We start from the raw sequence: 18,812 nt of genomic DNA on the forward strand, positions 1-18,812 counted from the left end.
ATGGGCTATATGGGACTATAGCTTGATATAGCCCCTGTTTGCGTGTAGGCTGAATGTACCTTGGTTGTCTTTAGAATTATGAACTGGAAAACATCAAACAAGACTTAAGACACCTTTCCTTTTTGACGAATGTTTCCTCAGAAAAAATAGATAGAAATTGGAAAAAGGAAGGTTTGGTTATGTATGGATAACCCCAGGTTGAAGATAAAAACTCTTACCGATGTGGTTCGTTTCGTTGGTAAATTCAAAGTGGGAGTTTATTTTAATAATGGCTTATCATCTAACATATGATTTTGTATGTTGGCTAACTTAACGAAAGCAAAAGAAGTTACCTGTCAACTTATAGTTAGTAAACTTAGAGGTAAGAAAGAAATAATTGGGCAAAATTGTAATAGATTATATCATTGGCATAAACATTCCGGGCCCCTTGATGGGTACCATCGAAATAAATTGAAAAAAGAACTTGTCTAATGTAATATGTTAAGATACAATTCAAGAATAATTCTGAAATTCTATTTTGAAATACAAATTGATAATAAAATCAAAAAAAAATAAAAATATTATACTTAGCGTAAAAGATATTGTTTTAATCTTAAGGCGAGCAAATTCCAGAAACCAGCCATCCTAGAATTGAATTCTGAGCCATCGGTATCCCTTCATGATTCGGCATAACACCCCCAAGGATTATTTTGGGGTAGACATCTGAGCCCAAAACCATAGAAATTGGTGCGCTTTCATAAAATGCGGGGTCTGCAAGAATAAGATTTATAAATTTGTCCTTGAAAGTTGAAGGTAATGAATGTGATGGGGTTTTCATTGACATTCGATTGTCAACTCGAAAATTTGCTGAAAATCGAGCTTTAGGATCAGAGTTAGCTCGAATGGTTAGTTGGCACATTAAGGTATCTTCGACATGAATGGTTTTGATGCCAATTTTAGTGAGAGTAGATTTTATTACGCGGCTGACTGCACATCCTGTGTCAATTAGAGCTCGAACTTGGTATAGGCGTCGATCGTGTACTATCTTAACCAGAGCAGTGGGAAGTACGGTAATTGTTTGTGGTGGCAAAGCGCTTGAAGTCACAACGCGTACTGCTTCCGATTCCCGTTTTATTGACTCTTGATGCAGTAGAGTGTGATGTGATCGTCTGCAAATGTGGCATCCTGTATTTGAGAAACATCCAGACTGAGAGTGCTTATGGGCCAAGCAATTGATACAATACTTATATTTTTCCACAACTTGTTTTCTTTGATTGGCACCCATTGAGAGAAATTTCCTACAGATTCTTAGTGGATGAAATTTTTTGCAGATTCGACACTGAAAGGGTCGTTGTTTTTGACGGCTGACTCGGTTAGGAGTGCTAGAACGGTTTTGAACAATTCTAGGCATTCTGAAAATAAAGGTTTCTTAAAATATGGAAATATTGCCAAAGATAATGATATTGAAAAGGAATCGTATATGATATGGTAAGGAAAGGAGTCGGACGGAACTATTGGGTGGGAAGTAGAACGAGTTTTGTAATTGGACGAGTAATCACACCCTTTGATGTGTAAACGGAGGCTACTCGTACACGCTTATCTTTTCCTGGATGAACATGAGTAACTCGACCAATTCGCCATTCGTTTGGTGGAAGATTTTCGTCGCGGATAACGACAATGGAATCAATTTCTACGTTCTTTGCTGGATTTTTCCATTTGTTCCTCTTATGGAGCTCCTTTAAATACTCGGATTTCCAACGTTGGCAAAAATGTTGCTGAAGGACCTTGACACGTTGCCAACGATTAACCACAGACTCAGGATGAGTGTCGTAATTAGGCTCTGGAGGAGCCAAAATTGGTCCTCCTATGAGAAAATGTCCTGGTGTGAGCGGATTTAAGTCAGTGAAATCCTCTGACATTGTGGAAATAGGCCTCGAATTAAGACAAGCTTCTATTTTTGTCAGAAGAGTACAAAATTCTTCGAAGGTGTAGGTGAAACCGCCAGAAATTTTCTTCAAATGGGTCTTAAAACTTTTCACCCCGGCTTCCCATAGGCCACCCATATGGGGTGCGCCTGGGGGAATGAAATGCCACGAGAGGTTTTGGTGGATAAATTGGGACACAATATTGGATTTAGATGCTGCAACGAAGTCCCTAGCGATATCTCTTGAGGCACCAACGAAATTAGTTCCGTTGTCGGAATATATATTAAGAGGACAGCCACGCCTGGAGACAAATCGGTGAAAAGCTGCGAGGAACACTGGGGTGGATAAAGAGGACGTAGGTTCCAGGTGAATTGCTTTGGTCGCAAGACACACAAAAACGCAAACGTACCCTTTGGAAATTTTGGAACCACGACCTGAAAAGCTCTTAACGTCGAACGGACCTGCAAAGTCAACGCCTGTGTTATGGAATGGGCGCTTTAAGGTTGTTCGTGTTGGGGGAAGAGCTGCCATGAGCTGTGTTTGAATTTTCTTCTTATGTAAAACACACACCTTACACTGGTGGATTATAGTTTTGATGAGGTTTTTTAATTTAGGAATCCAAAATTGCATTCGAATGAGGTTAAGTACTTGCTGGTTACCACCATGAATGCTAAGAATATGAGTGAATTGGACTAAAAGGCGACTAAGATGGCAGTTATAGGGGAGAATTATTGGATAACGTTCATCGTAGCTAAGGGATGGCGAATACGCGAGTCGACCAAACGCGCGAATAACTCCATTCTCATCCAGAAATGGATTTAAGTTAAGAATGTTAGAAGACTTTGGGACAGCTTTCTTTAGTCGTAAAGCTTCAACCACCTCTGGAAATCCTTCCGCTTGAGCTAGAACTATTAATCTATTTCTAACTGCCTTTACTTCTGTAACCTTTAACTCGACAGAATCGAATGTGACTGAATCGCGGTGCTTTGGATGAGTCTTGTGAAAGAATCGGAATATATAACAAATGACTCGAATAGCCCGATGAAAAGAAGAAAAGCGACCTATAATTTCGTGATTATCGGAGTTGGTAGCAAGATGTACTCGTAGGGCTTTCTGTTCCAATTCAGTATCGTCTATGATATCGTCTGATATAGGCCAACTGTTTCGAGATTCGGACAGCCACTTAGGTCCGCACCACCAGAGATTATTTTCAATTAAATCTTTGGGATAAACTCCGCGGCTAGCTAAGTCCGCTGGATTGAATAGGGTATCAACATGGAACCAATTGTCAATTCCTACCTTGCTGCTTATGGTGGATACGCGGTTTGCAACAAAAGTTTTCCAGTTGCATGCGGGCTTTCGCAGCCAAGCCAAAACAATAGTTGAATCAGTCCATTTGAATATTTCATAACTTGGAAGATTCATTGAAGGAATTACTGACTCGACAACTTCTGCGAGCAAGGTAGCCCCAAGGAGTTCAAGTTTAGGAATGGAAAGGCATTTGACTGGTGCTACCCTGGATTTGGATGTTAGCAAATTTACAGAAACATGTCTGCTTTCATCCTCCACACGGGAGTAAATGACTGCTGCATATGCATTTTCCGATGCATCGCAAAATGCGTGAAATTGGATACGAAATGAGGGTGCGTAGGAAATCCAACGTGGGATTTGGATTGAGTTGATAGTTGAGAAGTCATCTAGAAGATTTTTCCAATCTTGGAAACATTTGGAAGTAATTTTCTCATCCCAATCAACCTTGGATAACCACACATGTCGCATAAGAATTTTCGCTAGGACGACTATGGGTGCTAGCCATCCAGCTGGATCGAAAATCTTAGATATTTCGGAAAGCACCTCTCTTTTCGTGTAACTCTCCTTACATGGCGTTGCCTGAATTACGAATAAGAACTTATCTAACATGGCATTCCACCGCACACCTAAAGTCTTGGTTAGGCTGCTGTCATCGAAAAGAAGGAAATCTTCCTTCAAGATGTGCTCTTTGGGTAAGGACTGGAGAATCTCCTTAGAATTGGATGCCCATTTTCTAAGTGGAAAACATGCGGAATTAAGGGCTGAGATCAATTGATCTGTAGCCTTTAAAGCCAATTGGAGATCGTGGCAACCAGTTAAAACATCGTCCACGTACATGTCGTCTCGAATAATGTGGCTTGCCAAAGGATAAAAACTGCTGCAGTCTTCTGCGAGCTGCATTAGAGTTCTAATAGCCAAATATGGAGCTGCATTTACACCAAAGGTTACGGTTTGCAGTTCGAAATCTTGAATCTGTTCCTTTGGCTTTGTTCGAAACAGAATTCTCTGGAAACAAGAATGATCTTTATTAATCCTTATTTGCCGATACATCTTTTCGATGTCGGCACTGAAAACATAGCGATAGAGACGCCAGCGCAAAAGAAGAAGAGTCAAGTCATTCTGAAGTACTGGGCCTGGATAGAGAATGTCATTAAGTGATGTTCCCGAGGATGTTGGACATGAGGCATTGAAGACCACTCTGACTTTGGTAGTGGTTCTATCGGGTTTTATCACCGCATGGTGGGGGAGGTAATAGTGCCTTGGAAACTCTTCCTCAACAGGAATAGGAACCTTGGCCATATGGCCTAGGTCTAAATATTCCTGGATGACAGAATCATATTCGTCTTTTAACGACATGTTTTTGGATAGTCGAGACTCATTTCTCAAGAATTGAGCACTAGCTATGGACCTGGATCGTCCTATCTGTGGAGAGTTATATGAAAAGGATTCCTTGAACGGCAGAGACACTATATATCTCCCATCAGAGTCACGTTTGGTTGTTTCCGAATATAATTTCTCGCAAAATGAATCGGATTCGGAGAGTAGAGGCTTTTGCGGAACTTCCTCCACCTCCCAAAAACGCTTTAGCTGTTTTTCTAAATTCGTTTCTGAAAAGTAGGAAACTATAGTAGAATAGGATGATACTTTAGGATTATTCCGGATAGGTCCTGTAATTATCCATCCGAATATTGTCTCTTGAGCGACAAGAGAGCCGCAAATGTTTCGACGAACATTGTCCAAAAGAATATTAATGAATATGTCCGCGCCAATAAGCAGATCGATTCGGCTACTTTCAAGAAACTTTGGATCAGCAAGCCGAATGTTCGGAAATTCTACAAGAACCGAAGGATTAATGGAACTTGTTGGAAGATCTCCTGAAAGTTGCGGCACGACCAAAGCTGTTACATTGACATGCAAGTCGGAGTCAAAACGAGGGCTTATAGAAAATGTTGCCATTTTTCTGGATTTTGCTGACGTGACACCATTGAGACCCGCAATGTCGGCCTCGATTGGTTGGAAAGGCAGTTTGAGGATATTGAAGACACGTTCAGATATGAACGTTCCTTGTGAACCTGAGTCTATCAGGGCTCTCACAAAATATTTCAGTCCGAGATGACTGATTTCAACCAGCGCAGTGCCGAGAAGAACATTTTGAGAATGTGCAGCGAAACATGATTGGATGTTACTTGCAGAGGACGAAAAAGGCGGGAAAGATACCTGTTCGAGGCTTGCGTGATGAACGGAAGATTGGGGGATTGTGGACTGTATCTGTTGGAGTTCAGAATTTTGAATTTGGGAGTGACTTGAGGCAGGATTCGTATCGTGAACAGGCTTAACGTCACGATGCAGGAGAGTATTATGCCTCTTTCCACACGAGTAGCAGTTGTGAGGACTTTTGCAGTCCTTTACGCTATGGGCTTTTGCGAAACAATTGAGACATAAATTCAATCTTCGGATACAAGATTGTCTATCATCTATTTTCATGTTAAGAAACTTAGGGCATTTGCGGATTGTATGAGGCTCATTTGCACATAAATTGCATGGTGGATTTGAAGTGGGGGGAGAAACCTTCGCATGGTTGCTATTAATTTTCTTATTCAAGGGCGTTGCCTGTTTCTTACAGCTTGAATTCGTCTTATCTGCATTGAAGGGACCGTTTATTTCACAAATTGTCTCCAACGTCTGGTATCTGCTTGACAAAAACGAATCTAAATCTGTCCATTTTGAAATATCTTTCTTGTTTTTAATGGATTGCTCCCACAGAGAAAGAGTAACACGAGGAAGTTTCGTAGAGCAGACAAAAACAAAAATTGCGTCCCAGCTTGAGACGTCAATATCATATAATTTCAAGGACGAAATGCAGGAGTTGATGTCGCGTTGAAGGCATTTAATATCTTCACTTGACTCCGTAGTAATCGTGGACAAATTAAATAGAATTCGAAGCTGACTATGGACTAACATTCTTTTGTTTTCGAATCTATCTTTAAGATTCGACCATGCGATGTCAAAGCCGTTGTTTGTCAGGGGACATTTTTTGACAATGTCATGTGCCTCTCCCTCTGTCTTCTTCCTCAAATGAAACAATTTTTGAACCTTGGAAAGACTGGAGTTATTCACGTATATGGCAGAGAACATGTCTCGAAACGAAGGCCAGGATTGGTAATCTCCACGGAAAGATTCCGTATCGCAAGCTGGAAGGTGAAAATTAGAAGGCTGGACGGATGCTTGCTGAGTGGGAGTTACATTTGTTCGTCTATGAATATGGGCACTAAGTTTTGAAACAATTCTGACGTAGGTTTCATAAGAAGCGTGAAATCTTGCATTTATGCTGTCTAGGTCAGAGCCTTCGCTATCAGAATCTGATTCAGGGGAGTTATTCCCATCATCATTGGCTTCTCCGGATGGCTTTTTGCTCTGACTGTCGAAATGATCTATACATTTGTCATAAAGGCTTTTGACAGTTGCCCAAATTGATTTAAGCTCATCGCGGTGTATCTCTAGAGCGAAAATAGATGATTCGGAAATATTTGCCTCAGTTAATCCCTGTTCGAAATTAACTAGCTTATCATTAGCCCGGATGAATCGTTCTAAGGAGCTCATGATGAATGTTGGAATTTAAGAGAATTAATTGAATGAGAAACCACGATAAGAAAAGACTTAAATATCGTTAAGCTGTAGATATATAAGGCAAATTCCTAATATATGAAATCAGGCTTCGAAATAGGCTTCTTCGAATTTCTAATGGGAAAGAAGCTATTTGTACAACGTGATTGAAATGGGTGTGGAATTCCTGATTATCTTGTGTTTCCCTTTCTTTGCAAAATGAAAAACAGGAAACAAATTTAGGTAAAAGAAAAATACGAATGAAAAAAAAACCTAATTATTTTTTGGAAAAGCGTTTTGTGAAAAAAATGTGTAGACTTCTCTATTTTCCAAAGTAAATTCGCAATAAAAATTCACAAAAGAATTTTATATGGAGTGCTTTCTGATTGTGTTTTTTTTTTTTTTTGAAAAAGGATGGAAACGTTGTCTTTTTAAAATTTTCTCAAAAAAATAGTTTTAATGTGGAAATTTAATCATCTATTTTACTTTTATTTATTTATTCACTTTCTCCAGTTTGTATACACTTGCAATTTGCAGATTAAAAATTTTCATTACAAAGAAAAAATATTGTAAATCATGCGGGATTTTAATTTCGGAATTGTATTAAATTAAATGGAAAAGGGTCCACCCTAATATATCGCAGTCATGCGAACTTTCAATGCGCAGACCAATTCAACTTTCTATAATAGAACTTATGAGCCCAAATTCACTTCGCTCAAAGGTTTTAAATTGTTGTATTATATTTTATTAAACGCTGTAAGTAGATCTTCATGGAAATATATGGATTTGTTTATGTAGCAAAAATTCTTTCATCTATATTTCTATTTACATTTGTCAATAATGTTATCGATTTTTACACAATCGAAGGGAACTACGAAATAAAAACGATTACTTATTTTGCGTGGGATCTGATGAATCCGATGAGTTGAAATATTTTTTATATGAGAGGGAATGAGAAAAACAAATCGAAGTGTATGGACAATATCACTCGTTCCCTTTTCTAGTGTTTCATTCCATCGAATGTGTTATACAAATTTGGCACTTAGAAATTGGGGGATAGAGATAAGCAATTGGAGAGAGCACGGATAAAAAGAAGTATGGATAATTGGAATGGAGGAATAAATGAGGAGAATTGTAGCATATATATGTAAATATGTATGTACGTACCAATTAAGTTACAGGTTTATATGAAGTAACGGAAAATATGATGTGGGAGCTTGGATTGAATATCAGCTTCTCTATTTGTTGTATATCCACATTTTTTTGTTTTACATATGTACACTCATTCACGTGGATATAAGTATTTATGTATATTCGTATGTAAATTGATTTTTTAGGTTAGGATTTATAACCCAATTTTATGCAATAAAACACAAGGCTTTTTTTTTTTTTTTTGGTATGTTTCAAAAAACTTTTTTTTAAACACTTATGGAGTAGGAGGTTTAATTTTCTTTGCGGAATTTTAACGTTAATTTCACCAAAATTAACTGGAAAAAATAACTTTTAGCACCGCCTTTTTTTCAATTTATTGGGAACATTTATACATATTTATAAATGAATCAAATATATGAACATGTCGAACACTTGTCACTTATGGATTTTCTTTTTTTTTTTTTTTGCAATTTTTCACGTTTTTCTCAAATTCGGACGATCGGACTAACTTTAATGAATTTCTTTAAAACTTAACTTTACTAACTTTTCAGTTACTCAGTTTTGTTTAAAACGAAGAACATTGGTATATAAAACAATTTCTTCTTTTTCAATAATTTGCTTGTGCAGCTGATAACTATGATTTTAATGCGGACTGACACTTGTTACAATACACAGCGAAACTATAGGAATCCGATTGAGTTTTTGTGCTCTCTTTTATCTGCCTGTCAACTCTAAACTAGTTTCCCAATCGAAACGTACATAACATAAATAAGAATTGGAAGTTATTTCAAACCTGGGACAATCTGGAATGTGGGAGATATTCCTTAGCGATGGACGTAAGAAGTGATGATGTCTTTAGGAATCAGACTTATGCAACCCGGTACCAATGCGTATAGAAATCCGGTTCGAAGGACCATAAAATGTTTGCGTGTAGGCTGAATGTACCTTGGTTGTCTTTAGAATTATGAACTGGAAAACATCAAACAAGACTTAAGACACCTTTCCTTTTTGACGAATGTTTCCTCAGATAAAATAGATAGAAATTGGAAAAAGGAAGGTTTGGTTATGTATGGATAACCCCAGGTTGAAGATAAAAACTCTTACCGATGTGGTTCGTTTCGTTGGTAAATTCAAAGTGGGAGTTTATTTTAATAATGGCTTATCATCTAACATATGATTTTGTATGTTGGCTAACTTAACGAAAGCAAAAGAAGTTACCTGTCAACTTATAGTTAGTAAACTTAGAGGTAAGAAAGAAATAATTGGGCAAAATTGTAATAGATTATATCATTGGCATAAACAGCCCCCATATAGACCGATCCTCCGATTGAGGGTCTTAGGCCCATAAAAGCCACATTTATTATCCGATTTTGCTGAAACTTGGGACAGTGATTTGTGTTGGGCCACTCGATATCCTACTTCAATTTGGCTCTGATCGGTCCAAATTTGGATATTGCTGTCATATACACCGATCCGCCAATTTAGGGTCTTAGGTCCATTAAAGGCGCATTTATTAACCGATTTTGTTGAAATTAGGGACATTGATTTGTGTTAGGCCACTCGACATCTTTCTTCAATTTGACCCAGATCGGTCCAGATTAGGATATAGCTGCCATATAGACCATTTAAGGCTTTGGATCCATAAAAGGAGCATTTCTTGTCCGATGTCGCTTAAATTTGGGATAGTGAGTTATGTGAAACCCTTCGACATTCTTCTGCAATATGGCACAGAACGGTCCAGATTTGGATATAGCCCCCATATAGACCAATCCGCCGATTTAGGGTCTTAGGCCCATAAAAGCCACATTTATTATCCGATTTTGTTGCAACTTATATATGTGGCAGCTATACCTGGATATGAACCGATTTGAACTATTTTTAATACAGTTGTTGGAAGTCATAACAAAACACCTCATGCAAAATTTCAGCCAAATGGGATAATAATTGCGCCCTCTAGTGGCGCAAGAAGTCAAGACCCCAGATCGGTTTATGTGGCAGCTTATATATATATATAAATATATATATATATATATATATAAGCTGCCACATAAACCGATCTGGGGTCTTGACTTCTTGCGCCACTAGAGGGCGCAATTATTATCCCATTTGGCTGAAATTTTGCATGAGGTGTTTTGTTATGACTTCCAACAACTGTATTAAAAATAGTTCAAATCGGTTCATATCCAGGTAAAGCTGCCACATAAACCGATTTGGGGTCTTGACTTCTTGAGCCACTAGAGGGCGCAATTATTATACGATTTGGCTGAAATTTAGCATGAGGTGTTTTGTTATGATTTTGAATAGCTGTGTTAAGAATAGTTCAAATCGGTTTATATCCTGGTTTAGCTGCCATATAAACCGATCTGGGGTCTTGACTTCTTGAGCCACTAGAGGGCGCAATTATTATCCGATTTAGCTGAAATTTTGCATGACGTGGTTTGCTAAGTATGGCGTAAATTAGTCCATATCCATGTATAGCTGCCATATAAACCTATATGGGGTCTTGACTTTTTGAGCCTCTAGAGGGCGTAATTCCTATCCGATTTGGCTGAAGTTTTGCATGAGGTGTTTTGTTAAGACTTCCAACAATTGTGTTGAGAATAGTTAAAATCGTTCCATAACCTGATATAGCTGCCATATAAACCGATCTGGGGTCTTGACTTCTTGAGCCACTAGAGGGCGCTATAGCTGAAATTTTGCATGAGGTGTTTTGTTACGATTTTCAACAAATATGCTAAGAATAGTTCAAATCGGCCCGTAACCTGATATAGCTGCCATATAAACCTATATGGGATCTTGACTTCTTGAGCCTCTAGAGGTCGCACTTATTATCCGATTTGGCTGAATTTTGGTACAATGGCCTCTCTCATGTCCTTTAACATACTTGTCAAATATGGTATGAATCGGTTTATAGCCTAATACAGCTCCCCTATAAACCGATCTCCCTATTTTACTTTTTCAGCCCCTAAAGGACCCAATTTTTACTAGATTTGGCTGAAATTTTACACAATGACTTCTACTATGGTCTCATATTTAATTATGATCCGAAATGAATCATAGCTTGATATTGTTCCAACAACATAGCAAATCCTTTCGTTTATCCTTTGTTTGCCTAAAAAGAGATACTGTGGAAAGGGCTCGTCAAATGCCATATATGGTGGAAGGTATATAAGATTCGGCCCGGCCAAACTTAGCAAGCTTTTACTTGTTTCATTTCTTTTCTTTTAAAGATTTTCACGGGACTAAGACAAGATCTGAAAAAAGTGTTTTTCCAAGCCATTCGGTTTTTATGAATTACAGTTCTGTTTGTATTTTTTCCTTACACACAGATTTTATATTAAAGCTGACATCATATTTATGATGGGGGTTATGATTTTTTTGTGTGTCCAAACTTTAATGACAATGTTGCAAGAAATGTAAGGCCATTACCAAATCGAAACAAGTATGGAAATCAATGGCAATTGCAATAATTCATTGGAACACACAAATTCATTGGAGGGTTGGCAAGCAGACAACAGACCAAACCTTGAGCTCCATACAGCATTGCCATAGATTCAGGCTATAGATTCCGAGTCTAGTTCTGATAATGCGTAGGTTTTATTCCATTTGGTTTTTTGCACCATCGAATTTCCATTAAATCTGGGAAAGCATTGTAGAAAAAGAATAGAAAATTCTTGTTATGAGCATCATAATTTCCAATTGCCATTTGTATGTACATGTGGCAAAAAAAAAAAACGCAATGTGACTGACTTGGTGAGTGAGTGCATGAATGTTGGACAAATATCCATTTGGCTCATGGCCCAGAGAGTTTACAACTATACCTTGCTGTCTAGTGGTACAATGCAAGTTTTGATGAAAAATTTCTCAAATTGGTATTAATGTCATCGTTAAGATTGTGTATGACGGCGACAACGGACTCAAAGCATGTGCTTAAGCACTTTCCTAGGAAATCCCAAAAACTGCTTTACTTCCTTGGACCAAAGGTGGCCCAAACGAACCACTGACTACATCCAGTCACTGCAGATGTATGCATGGTGTGGTGACTCTGATTGCGTTTATGCTTGTGGACAATGCTTATGATGACAATGACGCCAATGATGATGGTCATGGTTATGATCTTAACGAAATATTGCTCACCATCTCCCTATGCCAATGGTTAACGGAGTTGGTTTTTTTGTTGAAGATATCCTCTTTGCGTGTTTTTGCATTTCGGAATATATATGGAAGGGTGAATTATGGTTGTTTGTGATCTATAAATTTTATATTTCAATTTAAAAATGTTGCAAATGGAAATTTATTTATTTATTTATTTTTTGTTAGTTAGACTTTTTTGCTTTACTACAACAAGGCATTAGAAGTTATGACATAACATTGCTAATTTTCTTTGTCAGAGGAGAATATGCCAAGGAGAACATGGCAAGGGCGTAGAATGATATACATCAAGGCATTTTTATAACTTCCGCCATAAAATGTGCTGATGACGTGGCAATCTACTCTTGTTAAGGACGATAAAACGTTCACTGACCCGGTTGATAAGGCTTACCTGTTGGCTGATAGGCTTTGCAGGGAATTCTTCCCTGCCGGATAGCAATCAACCACTCCCCTTAATCGAAAATGTATCTGGCATCATGGCCCAAATATTTTTATACCCTCCACCATAGGATGGGGGGATAATAATTTCGTCATTCTGTTTGTAACTACTCGAAATATTCGTCTAAGTCCCAATACATTCTTGATCGTCCCGACATTTTATGTCGATCTAGCCATGTCTGTCCGTCCGTCCGTCCGTCTGTCTGTCGAAAGCACGCTAACTTTCGCAGAAGTAAAGCTAGCCGCTTGAAATTTTGCACAAAATACTTCTTGTTTGTGTAGGTCGGTTGGTATTGTAAATGGGCCATATCGGTCCACATTTTGATATAGCTGCCATATAAATCGATCTTAGGTCTTGATTCTTCAGCCTCTAGAGGGCGCAGTTCTCGTCCGATTTAACTGAAATTTTGCACGTGGTGTTTCGGTATAATTTCCAACAACTGCCTTAAGTATGGTTTAAATCGGTTCATAACCTGATACAGCTGCCATATAAACCGATCTTGGGTCTTGACTTCTTCAGCCTCTAGAGGGCGCAATTCTGATCCGATTGGAATGAAATTTTGCACGACGCGTTTTGTTATGATATCCAACAACTGTGCTTAGTATGGTTTAAATCGGTCCATAACCTGCTACAGCTGCCATATAAATCGATCTGGAATCTTGACTTCTTGAGCTTCTAGAGGGCGCAATTCTTCAGCCTCTAGAGGACACAATTTTTATCCGATTGGAATGAAATTTTGCACTACGTGTTTCGCTATGACTTCCAACAACTGTGCCTAGTATGGTTCAAATCGGTTCATAACCTTATATAGCTGGCATATAAACCGATCTTGGGTCTTGACTTCTTGAGCCTCTAGAGTGCGCAATTCTTATCCGATTGAAATGAATTTTTGCAAGACGTGTTTCGATATGACTTGCAACAACTGTGCCAAGTATGGTTCAAATCGGTTTATAACCTGATATAGCTGTCATATAAACCGATCTGGGAACTTGACTTCTTAAGCCACTAGAGGGCGCTATTCTCGTCCGATTGCAATGGAATTTTGCACAACATGTTTCGCTATGACTTCCACCAACTGTGCCAAGTATGGTTCAAATCGACCCATAACCTGCTATAGCTGCCATATAAACCGATCTGTGGTCTTGATTTCTTGAGCCTCTAGAGGGCCCAATTTTTATCGGATTGGAATGGAATTTTGCACGACATGTTTTGCTATGACTTCCAACAACTGTGCCAATTATGGTTCAAATCGGTCCATAACCTGAAATAGCTACCATATAAGCCGATCTTGGGTCTTGACTTCTTGAGCCTCTAGAGGGCGCCATTCTTATTTGATTTTTCTGAAATTGTGCATGAAGTATTTTATTGTGACTTTCAACAACTGTGCCGAATAAGGTTCAAATCGATCCATAACCCGGTATAGCTGCCATATTGTACGACGGATCCTCTCATGACCATCTGACTCTGTCTATAGCCTGATACAGCTCCCATATAAATCGATCTCTCTATTTTACTTCTTGAGCCCCCAAAGGGCGCAATTCTTAATCAAATTGGCTGACATTTTACACAGGCTTCCAACATTTAATTGAATTGTGGTCCGTACCGGACCATAACTTAATATCGCTCTAATGCCAGAGCAAATCTTTTCTTTTATCCTTTTTTATACCCTCCACCATAAGATGGGGGGTATACTAATTTCGTCATTCTGTTTGTAACTACTCGAAATATTCGTCTGAGACCCCATAAAGTATATATATTCTTGATCGTAGTGAAATTTTATGTCGATTTAGCCATGTCCGTCCGTCTGTCCGTCCGTCCGTCCGTCCGTCTGTCTGTCGAAAGCACGCTAACTTCCGAAGGAGTAAAGCTAGCCGCTTGAAATTTTGCACAAATACTTCTTATTAGTGTAGGTCGGTTGGTATTGTAAATGGGCCATATCGGTCCATGTTTTGATATAGCTGCCATATAAACCGATCTTGGGTCTTGACTTCTTGAACCTCTAGAGTGCGCAATTCTTATCCGATTGGCACGAAATTTTGCACGACGTGTTTTGTTATGACATCCAACAACTGTGCCAAGTATGGTTGAAATCGGTTCATAATCTGATATAGCTGCCATATAAACCGATCTTGGGTCTTGACTTCTTGAGCCTCTAGAGTGCGCAATTCTTATCAGATTTGAATGAATTTTGGCACGACGTGTTTTGTTATGATGTCCAACAACTGTGCCAAGTATGGTATAAATCGGTTCATAATCTGATATAGCTGCTATATAAACCGATCTTGGGTCTTGACTTCTTGAGCCTCTAGAGTGCCCAATTCTTATCCGATTAGAATGAAATCTTGCACGACGTGTTTTGTTATGATGTTCAACAACTGTGCCAAGTATGGTCCTAATCGGTCCATAACCTGATATAGCTGCCATATAAACCGATCTTGGGTCTTGACTTCTTAAGCCTCTAGAGTGCGCAATTCTTATCAGATTGGAATGAAATTTTGCACGACATGTTTTTTTATGATATCCAACAAGTGTGCCAAAAATGGTTCAAATCGGCTCATAAACTGATATAGCTGTCATATAAACAGATTTGGGGACTTGACTTCTTGAGCTTCTAGAGGACGCAATTCCTACCTGATTTGGCTGAAATTTTGCATGACGTTTTTTATTTTTTATTTTTTCTTTCAACCACTGTGTCAAATAAGGTTTAAATCGGTTCATAACCTGATATAGCTGCCATGTAAACCGATCTGGGATCTTGACTTCTTGAGCCTCTAGAAGTCGCAATTATTATCCGATTTGCCTGAAATTTTGTACGATGGATCCTCTCTTGACCATCAACATACGTGTTGATTATGGTCTAAATCTGTTTATAGCCCGATACAGCTCCCATATAAATCGATCTCTCTATTTTACTTCTTGAGCCCCCAAAGGGCGCAATTCTTACTCGAATTGGCTGACATTCTACACAGGTCTCCAACATATAATTTAATTGTGGTCTAAACCGGATCATATCTTTATATCGCTCTAATAGCAGAGCAAATCTTTTCTTATATCACTTTTTGCCTAAGAAGAGATGTCGGGAAAAGAACTCGACAACTGCGCTCCATGGTGGAGGGTATATAAGATTCGGCCCGGCCGAACTTAGCACGCTTTTACTTGTTTTGCCTAAGAAGAGATGCCGGGAAAAGAACTCGGCAAATGCGATCCATGGTGGAGGGTATATAAGATTCGGTCCGGCCAAACTTAGCACGCTTTTACTTGGTTCGAACTCATGGAGTTAAAAGGGTTCTCGAGAATCTTGACCTAAATAAATAAATCCCCGGGCCCGGATGGCATATCAACATTTGTCTTACGCAAGTGTTCTTCGACGCTCGCTCGTCCCTTACGCAACCTTTTCAACCTTGCCTATCGTGCGGGAGTCTTCTCGGCGCGTTGGAAGGTTGCGAACGTTCAGCCAATACCCAAGAAGGGTAAGGCAAACAACCCTGTGAACTGTCGGCCAATTGCGATATGCTCCGCTCTTTCCAAGGTGAGGGAGAGCAGGGTTAATCATCATCTTGTGAGGTATTTAGAGTCTAATGGCCTTCTTAGCGATCAACAGTTAGTGGGTTCCTCATGGCACTTCTGTCGCAACGTTGGAGTCGCTCAATCCACCAGTTTGGTGAGAGTAAAGTTGTGGCTCTGGCTATCTCCAAGGCATTTGATAGGGTCGGGCACGGAGCACTACTATCAAAGCTTGTCGCATTTGGTGTCGGTAATGGCTTTGTTCGATTTATTTCGGGCTTTCTCAGAGATCGCACTATTCGAGTCGTTATAGATGGGTTCTCATCCAATGAGCACAAATTGACCGCAGGTGTACCCCAGGGCTCTGTTCTTTCTCCTTCTCTTTTTTTTAATTTTCATCAACGATCTGCTGGGTCAGACATCGAATCCGATCTACTCATTTGCGGAGGACAGTAATCTCTGTCATTTGTACTCATTCGACCATAGGCCGAGTCTTCGAGAGATTGAGGGCAAGAGGTGGGTTATGGACGATATACTCTGTCAGGATTTGCTGGCCATTTCTTAGTGGGGTCGAATGAATCTAGTAGATTTTAATGCACGGAAGACTCAGTGCTGCTTGTTGTCACACAAACGATTCGCTGACCCATTACGATCATCTTTGTCTATCAACGGTGTAGAAGCTCTTGATGTTCTGGGCATGAAAATACGCAGTGATGTCCGTTGGGCTAAACATGTATTTGAAGTGTCGAAAGAAGCATTCAAGTGTTTAGGCTTCCTTAAACGGTGTAAGAATTACTTCACTCCGTCTTATCTTCTTAACATCTACACCACTTTCATTAGGCCGAAAATGGAGTACAACTGACAGCTGGAGCTTCAAAAGCGATGGCATTGATTGGGGACAGTGGGGTATCCAACTATATTGCCTCCCTTGATCATCATCGCAATGTGGGTTGTTTGGCGCTGTTCTAACGGTACTTTCATGGTGTGTGTTCGTCTGATATTCGTCTTCTTATTCCTGATGTAAGGATGTATGTCAGGGATACTAGACATTCCAGGAACTCACACCCGTTTGTAATCGATTGGCCAGCGGACCGCACAATGCATTATAGAGAGAGAGTTTTCGCCCGAACCGTTTGTATGTGGAATCGACTTCCGGCTAATGTTTTTCCCACCCACTTTGACATCCAAAGATTAAAGACAAATGTCAATAAGCACTACATCCTACATAAAAATCGTATGATGGGTTGCTATGAGAGCTATATCAGTATAAAACATATTCGTACATTACGAAACAAAGCTTTTGGAAGTCGTACAACTCAGTCTATAGAGGAGGGTATAGAAAAGAGTTGTTCTGGATTAATAGATTCCCCAGAATAACCCATACTTTAACACAAATTATATTTCTGTATTTCACTTACTTGCCTGACAATGTGTCTTCATAAGAGAACTCTCCAAACACTATATAAATGGACGAAGCTTATGTTTACCCCCGCATTACCATAAACACCAAGCAACAGCTTTGTATGCATTCTTAGAAATTTTCAAATACTGGTATGTGATCCACACCATGTAAAAGAGAAATGCTTACATATATCATGATCATGATTTCTATGACATCTCTGAGTTATTTCCAGCCTCCCATCAGGCAGACATGGGAAAAAATAGAACACTTCGGCCCCATTTTTGCCGTTTGTGCTGACTTTAAGCCAATTTACTCAAAAGGCGTTTGTGATTGTGCCCGTTTTTAGTGTTGTTTTTTTTTTCTTTGCATAGAATCCTTTTGAAAGGCTTCATCTGTTGTGGCATGGGCTGCAATAACTAACTGACAACGTTTGCGTTTTGTTATTAAAATCTCAACCCACACACCTGTGCAATTACTCGAAATGCTAACAAATAAAATCCATACAAATGATAATGCAGCTGATAGTAATGATGATGATGACGATGATTAAGGTGGTTGGTTGTTGGTGGTGGTGCTAAGCTCCAGTGAATGTTAATAAGGATCATAATTGGGGTTGCCGTCTATTCTATTTCAAAGAACAGCATAGAAAAAAGGTTGGGCAAGTTTATGTTGTTATTCAAAACACTTTGACCGGCATGGTGGATCACGTTTTCTGATACGCCATGCATCTTCATCAACACCTTCGTCAATTTGATTAAGGTGCTCTACATACCCAACCACTATTGAGTACGGTGTGGAGCAAGCTTCTGTTTTGAAACAGGGCTCAATAAAAATAAACCACAAGCATGCTCTTCATCGTACATAATAGTTAATGGGTATGTTTCCGAAATTTTGTTTATTTAAAAGAAAATTTCTTGAAATTTTGTGGTGAAAATTAGCCCTAAGAAAACTTTTGAGACTATTATAGCCATGTCCGTCCGTCTCTCTGTTGAAATCACGCTATAGTGTTTAAAAATAGAGGTATTGAGTTGGAACTTTGCACAGATTCTTTTTTTGTCCAAAAGCAGGTTAAGTTCGAAGATGGGCTATATCGGACTATATCTTGATATAGCCCCCATATAGACCGATCCGCCGATTTAGGGTCTTAGGCCCAAAAAAAAAAACACATTTATTATCCGATTTTGGTGAAATTTGGGACAGTGAGTTTTGTTAGGCTCTTCGACATCTTTCTTCAATTTGGCCCAAATCTGTCCAGATTTGGATATAGCTGTTGTATAGACCGATCCTCCGATTTTGGGTCTTAGGCCCATAAAAGCCACATTTATTATCCGATTTTGTTGAAATT

General features: G+C 39.1%; 1 protein-coding gene and 1 long non-coding RNA gene across 2 annotated transcripts; both read right to left on the reverse strand.

The window, feature by feature from the left end:
• Positions 1-1,490: 1,490 nt before the first annotated feature.
• On the reverse strand, positions 1,491-6,815 carry LOC131997724 (uncharacterized). The gene is made up of 2 exons (XM_059369139.1): positions 2,645-6,815; positions 1,491-2,053 (listed from the first exon to the last, which is right to left on the reverse strand). The coding sequence occupies exons 1-2, from the start codon at positions 6,813-6,815 to the stop codon at positions 1,491-1,493; spliced, it is 4,734 nt and encodes a 1,577-aa protein (XP_059225122.1).
• Positions 6,816-8,440: 1,625 nt separating this feature from the next.
• Positions 8,441-9,265, reverse strand: LOC131994231 (uncharacterized). The gene is made up of 2 exons (XR_009396556.1): positions 9,075-9,265; positions 8,441-8,974 (listed from the first exon to the last, which is right to left on the reverse strand). It is a non-coding gene; the product is annotated as an uncharacterized LOC131994231 (long non-coding RNA).
• Between the last annotated feature and the right edge of the window lie 9,547 nt (positions 9,266-18,812).

This window comes from Stomoxys calcitrans, chromosome 1 (genome assembly GCF_963082655.1).
Source record: "Stomoxys calcitrans chromosome 1, idStoCalc2.1, whole genome shotgun sequence".
Taxonomy (NCBI): Eukaryota; Metazoa; Arthropoda; class Insecta; order Diptera; family Muscidae; genus Stomoxys; species Stomoxys calcitrans.